The 7023-nt window shown below is 47.7% G+C and overlaps 1 protein-coding gene across 1 annotated transcript in view; it reads right to left on the bottom strand.

Moving 5' to 3' along the window:
• Positions 1-1647: 1647 nt before the first annotated feature.
• Positions 1648-7023, bottom strand: part of LOC124026256 (C5a anaphylatoxin chemotactic receptor 1-like) — a 7060-nt gene continuing 1684 nt past the window's right edge. Inside the window, exons 2-3 of the mRNA XM_046339355.1 lie at positions 3922-4115; positions 1648-2826 (exon numbers count right to left, since the gene is read on the bottom strand). Coding sequence (XP_046195311.1) covers positions 1855-2826; positions 3922-4068 — 1119 coding nt within the window. The 5' untranslated portion in view covers positions 4069-4115 and the 3' untranslated portion in view covers positions 1648-1854. The remainder of the gene's footprint in view (positions 2827-3921; positions 4116-7023) is intronic.

Below are 7023 nucleotides of genomic sequence, written 5' to 3'. Positions count from 1 at the left end.
TCTGTCAGTGCAGCTTTTGAATCAACATGTTGAATTGTAAATGACTCGAATCTGGTTTACTGTGAGGTCAATAACTCTGAATAACATCATCACTGTGGGCTACATTAATAACATAACATAATAACATAACAATAACATTAATTAACATTAATAACACGCTGACCTCGCTCTTGTTCTCTTTCTCCTTTTTTCCGGCCACAGAACAATGAGATATTTCAATGAGATATTTCAATGAGATATTTCAATGAGATATTTCAATGAGATATTTCAATGAGATATTTCAATGAGATATTTCAATGAGATATTTCCGTGGGTTTTTAGAAGTGAAGCATCTGCTTTGGCGTTTCCATGTGGGACTGAGAGGAAGCTCACTGGAGGGCAAATGGGAGAAGACGGAACGAGATGGACTTTGGCCAACATTTTCAATAATGTTTTATGTTCCCAAAACTAGAATATCTTATGAACAAAGTAGACTAAGGTTTGTAGACTTGAACATTTGCAAAACTTTAATTTTTAATTTTTAATCGTGTTGTTTTCGGAGTGTAAAGGCAAATTTATTAATTGCACATGCGCACTTCACAGAGGAGGCGTTCCCTAACAGAAATATGCAGATGATAATAGAACGAGCCAATAGGATCTCGCTAAGTCGTACTTGGTTCTGCCCAACGTGGCTCATTTGTTCCATGCTTTTTTTGGGCGAATCAAAAATGACTTTGAGAAACCACTGTGACTCGGGCCTCCTAAAGTGCCGCCGTACACAGAACTGGTGGTTTTAGGCATCACTGAAGAGGCAGGCCAGGACAGGGCTCATGATTGGAGAGATTGTTGCAGTGTGTAATGCGGATGTGTAGCCGAACTGAAGTGTTTTACACCTAAGACTCCAAGCCTGATAATGCAGTCAATAATGTAGACCAGACAGGGCTGAAGCAAGACTCACCCAGCCTAAGATAATGCAGTATAGTCCTAATAATGTAGTCCAGACAGGGCTGAAGCAAGACTGTCACCCAGCCTAAGATAATGCAGTATAGTCCTAATAATGTAGTCCAGACAGGGTTGAAGTAAGCCTGTCACCCAGCCTAAGATAATGCAGTATAGTCCTAATAATGTAGTCCAGACAGGGCTGAAGTAAGCCTGTCACCCAGCCTAAGATAATGCAGTATAGTCCTAATAATGTAGTCCAGACAGGGCTGAAGTAAGCCTGTCACCCAGCCTAAGATCACCCAGCCTAAGATAATGCAGTATAGTCCTAATAATGTAGTCCAGACAGGGCTGAAGTAAGCCTGTCACCCAGCCTAAGATAATGCAGTATAGTCCTAATAATGTAGTCCAGACAGGGCTGAAGGACTGTCACCCAGCCTGATAATGCAGTAAGTCCTGTCCAGACCCAGCCTAAGATAATGCAGTATAGTCCTAATAATGTAGTCCAGACAGGGCTGAAGTAAGCCTGTCACCCAGCCTAAGATAATGCAGTATAGTCCTAATAATGTAGTCCAGACAGGGCTGAAGTAAGCCTGTCACCCAGTCTAAGATAATGCAGTATTGTCATAATAATAATAACCCAGCCTAAGATAATGCCTATTGCTATAATAATGCAGTCCATGTAGTCCACCCAGTCAAGATAATGCCTATTGCTATAATAATGGGCTGAAGTAAGACTGTAACGTCTGAGTTCATGTTGGCCAGCAATCACAATGGATCTCTACAGTCTGCTAGTAAAACTGCAAGGTCCCTAACAGGACTGTGGAGCACTAGATCTGTGAATCCTCCCTCCTTAGGGTCCCTAACAGGGCGTTTTAGGGCACTAGATCTGTGAATCCTCCCTCCTTAGGGTCCCTAACAGGGCGTTTTAGGGCACTAGATCTGTGAATCCTCCCTCCTTAGGGTCCGTCTACTCCTGGAGTCAGAATAGTCATAGTTGAAGACTCTCTCGATGGTGGAGGGGAGCGAGGCGCGGACGGTTCGCCCCAGGCCTCGGGCGGCGAACACATAGAGGACAGGGTTCAGGGAGCTCTTCAGGTACACCAGGAACAGAGAGACGTACGCCCCTGTGAACGACGCCCGGTACAGCCCCGCCCGCTCAGGCCGCCCTACAGCCAGCGCCCGCAGGAAGCGGCAGGTAAAGTAGGGGACCCAGCAGGACAGGAAGAGGAGCATGGTGAGGAAGAGGACCCGGTACAGCCTGGCCATCTGTCTCGCAGTCGCCGAAAAGGAAGAAGAGGAGGATGGAGAGGTTGGTCCGGCGACTCCTGCCTGCCTGGCGGTCCACAGCACGGCTACGTTACTCACCAGGAACACCGTTAACGGCAGGAGGAACCCGGCCACCGTCTCAGTCACAAACAGCCCCGTGCTGTACCCCAGGCTCTCCAGACACTGGGTAGTACCGTTGATCTCCAGCAGGTCGGCAGTGTGGAGGTAAGGGGTAGCCAGGGCAGCAGCCAGCCCCCAGAGGAGACCACACACCAGGGGAACTGCCCAGCGAGGACGCTTCAGACTGGACCAGACCGGCCTGAGGAGACACAGACATCTCTCCACAGCCACGGCACACAGCAGGAAGGCTGCGGCGTATAGTCCCAGGCCTCTCAGGAATATCACCAGGCGACAGGCCAGTTTCCCCACGGGCCAGCTACAGCTGTGGGCCAGGTACGCCAGCATTAGAGGGGTGCGGAGGAGAAGGACCAGGTCAGCCAGCGCCAGGTTCACTACGTAGACACGGAAGCTGCTGGCGCCGCGCGTCTCCCCTTGGCCCAAGCTGCCACGCCTTGTCAGGCGGCCACGCCCACGCCAGGCCAACGCATACACCACTAGGCTGTTCAAGGACACGCCCACCTGGGGACAGAGAAGAGGAAGTGATGTCATAAATCAGAAGACACTGCAGGAACCTCAAGAACTGGGGCTATGCCAATGGTTTTGTTCCAGCCCAACACTAACCCCCCTGATTCAACATGGCATGGTTTTGTTCCAGCCCAACACTAACCCCCCTGATTCAACATGGTTTTGTTCCAGCCCAACACTAACCCCCCTGATTCAACATGGTTTTGTTCCAGCCCAACACTAACCCCTGATTCAACATGGTTTTGTTCCAGCCCAACACAAACCCCCTGATTCAACATGGTTTTGTTCCAGCCCAACACTAACCCCCTGATTCAACATGGTTTTGTTCCAGCCCAACACTAACCCCCTGATTCAACATGGTTTTGTTCCAGCCCAACACTAACCCCCTGATTCAACATGGTTTTGTTCCAGCCCAACACTAACCCCCTGATTCAACATGGCATGGTTTTGTTCCAGCCCAACACTAACCCCCTGATTCAACATGGTTTTGTTCCAGCCCAACACTAACCCCCTGATTCAACATGGTTTTGTTCCAGCCCAACACTAACCCCCTGATTCAACATGGTTTTGTTCCAGCCCAACACAAACCCCCTGATTCAACATGTTCCAGCCCAACACTAACCCCCTGATTTGGTTTTGTTCCAGCCCAACACTAACCCCCTGATTCAACATGGTTTTGTTCCAGCCCAACACTAACCCCCTGATTCAACATGGCATGGTTTTGTTCCAGCCCAACACTAACCCCCTGATTCAACATGGTTTTGTTCCAGCCCAACACTAACCCCCTGATTCAACATGGTTTTGTTCCAGCCCAACACAAACCCCTGATTCAACATGGTTTTGTTCCAGCCCAACACTAACCCCCTGATTCAACATGGCATGGTTTTGTTCCAGCCCAACACTAACCCCCTGATTCAACATGGTTTTGTTCCAGCCCAACACTAACCCCCTGATTCAACATGGAATGGTCTCGATTAAAGCCCCTGATTCAACATGATTGAATCAGGCGCGCTGGGACGAACAACCTGCACAGCAGTACCTGTATTGATGTAGACTGAACTATAATGATTCTCCAGACTAGAGACTCACCAGGAAGATGAGCACGGTGATGACCATCTGAGTGATGCGGCCTGTCTCTGCCTGCCAGGTGTTACTACAGCCCAGTCCTTTACTGGGTCCTGCTGGGCTGGGAGACGGCTGGGTCAGGAACCACTGGCTGCTGTTCACAAGGTTCATCGTGGCTCAGATAGGAAGATATAGACCTGGAGCTGCAGTGAGGAGACCTGTGGAGACAGGCAGTATGGGGATATATGTTAGTGTGGAGACAGACAGTATGGAGATATATGTTAGTGTGGAGACAGACAGTATGGAGATATATGTTAGTGTGGAGACAGACAGTATGGAGATATATGTTAGTGTGGAGACAGACAGTATGGAGATATATGTTAGTGTGGAGACAGACAGTATGGAGATATATGTTAGTGTGGAGACAGACAGTATGGAGATATATGTTAGTGTGGAGACAGACAGTATGGAGATATATGTTAGTGTGGAGACAGACAGTATGGAGATATATGTTAGTGTGGAGACAGACAGTATGGAGATATATGTTAGTGTGGAGACAGACAGTATGGAGATATATGTTAGTGTGGAGACAGACAGTATGGAGATATATGTTAGTGTGGAGACAGACAGTATGGAGATATATGTTAGTGTGGAGACAGACAGTATGGAGATATATGTTAGTGTGGAGACAGACAGTATGGAGATATATGTTAGTGTGGAGACAGACAGTATGGAGATATATGTTAGTGTGGAGACAGACAGTATGGAGATATATGTTAGTGTGGAGACAGACAGTATGGAGATATATGTTAGTGTGGAGACAGACAGTATGGAGATATATGTTAGTGTGGAGACAGACAGTATGGAGATATATGTTAGTGTGGAGACAGACAGTATGGAGATATATGTTAGTGTGGAGACAGACAGTATGGAGATATATGTTAGTGTGGAGACAGACAGTATGGAGATATATGTTAGTGTGGAGACAGACAGTATGGAGATATATGTTAGTGTGGAGACAGACAGTATGGAGATATATGTTAGTGTGGAGACAGACAGTATGGAGATATATGTTAGTGTGGAGACAGACAGTATGGAGATATATGTTAGTGTGGAGACAGACAGTATGGAGATATATGTTAGTGTGGAGACAGACAGTATGGAGATATATGTTAGTGTGGAGACAGACAGTATGGAGATATATGTGAGTGAGACAGACAGACAGTATGGAGATATATGTTAGTGTGAGGAGACAGACAGTATGGGTACCACAGTGAGGAGACAGATAGATATAGTTAGTGAGGAGACAGACTAGTATGGAGATATATGCTAGTGTGAGAGACAGACAGTATGGAGATATATGTTAGTGTAGACAGACAGTGATGGAGACAGACTAGCTAGACTACAGTGAGGAGACAGACAGTAGACCATGTTAGTGTGGAGACAGACTAGCTAGACTACAGTGAGGAGACAGACTAGCTAGACTACAGTGAGGAGACAGACTAGCTAGACTACAGTGAGGAGACAGACTAGCTAGACCACAGTGAGGAGACAGACTAGCTAGACCACAGTGAGGAGACAGACTAGCTAGACCACAGTGAGGAGACAGACTAGCTAGACTACAGTGAGGAGACAGACTAGCTAGACTACAGTGAGGAGACAGACTAGCTAGACTACAGTGAGGAGACAGACTAGCTAGACCACAGTGAGGAGACAGACTAGCTAGACTACAGTGAGGAGACAGACTAGCTAGACCACAGTGAGGAGACAGACTAGCTAGACTACAGTGAGGAGACAGACTAGCTAGACCACAGTGTGGAGACAGACTAGCTAGACTACAGTGAGGAGACAGACTAGCTAGACCACAGTGAGGAGACAGACTAGCTAGACCACAGTGAGGAGACAGACTAGCTAGACCACAGTGAGGAGACAGACTAGGTAGACTACAGTGAGGAGACAGACTAGCTAGACGACAGTGAGGAGACAGACTAGCTAGACCACAGTGAGGAGACAGACTAGCTAGACTACAGTGAGGAGACAGACTAGCTAGACGACAGTGAGGAGACAGACTAGCTAGACTACAGTGAGGAGACAGACTAGCTAGACTACTATTTGTCTCACCCTGTCACTGTTCTGTGGCTGACAGTCCGTGGGACTGGTTTTACTGCCTCGTCCAACGCGTCCATCTGGGTCTGGGTAACCTATCCTTTTGTGTTGAAACGTACAGGTGCTGATACATTTAATATACGTTTGATGGTCGAAACATATGACTCAGGGGGCCGGATTCCCAAATCCAGATTAAGGCATGGTCATGGACAAACAATGACTCTGAATGGTGACTTGACATTGAAAGGGTGTTTAGGCCAGGACCAGGCTTTAATCTGGGTCTGAGAAACCTGTCCAGAGAGGCTTTAATCTGGGTCTGAGAAACCTGTCCAGAGAGGCTTTAATCTGGGTCTGAGAAACCTGTCCAGAGAGGCTTTAATCTGGGTCTGAGAAACCTGTCCAGAGAGGCTTTAATCTGGGTCTGAGAAACCTGTCCAGAGAGGTTTAATGTCTGGGAAACCTGTCCAGAGAGGTTTTAATGTCTGGGAAACCTGTCCAGAGAGGCTTTAATCTGGGTCTGAGAAACCTGTCCAGAGAGGCTTTAATCTGGGTCTGAGAAACCTGTCTAGAGAGGCTTTAATCTGGGTCTGAGAAACTTGTCCAGAGAGGCTTTAATCTGGGTCTGAGAAACCTGTCTAGAGAGGCTTTAATCTGGGACTGAGAAACCTGTCCAGACCACATGCTTCCTGGTACATTCATACTCTGGCTGGAGTATTTTGGAGGAATGCACAGTGAGTGAGTCAGGAAGGTTTTGGGGGAAAGGAATGAGGACCATCCCACCCTGAAGCCATTACCACAACCTGAGTTCAGCTCACCACAACCTGAGTTCGGCTCACCACAACCTGAGTTCGGCTCACCACAACCTGAGTTCGGCTCACCACAACCTGAGTTCGGCTCACCACAACCTGACAACCTGAGTTCAGCTCACCACAACCTGAGTTCAGCTCACCACAACCTGAGTTCAGCTCACCACAACCTGAGTTCAGCTCACCACAACCTGAGTTCAGCTCACCACAACCT

The sequence above is a fragment of the Oncorhynchus gorbuscha genome, unplaced genomic scaffold (assembly GCF_021184085.1).
Source record: "Oncorhynchus gorbuscha isolate QuinsamMale2020 ecotype Even-year unplaced genomic scaffold, OgorEven_v1.0 Un_scaffold_2671, whole genome shotgun sequence".
Lineage (NCBI taxonomy): Eukaryota > Metazoa > Chordata > Actinopteri > Salmoniformes > Salmonidae > Oncorhynchus > Oncorhynchus gorbuscha.
The sequence above is the reverse complement of the archived record's forward strand: the minus strand, read 5'-3'. Positions and strand labels throughout refer to the sequence as shown.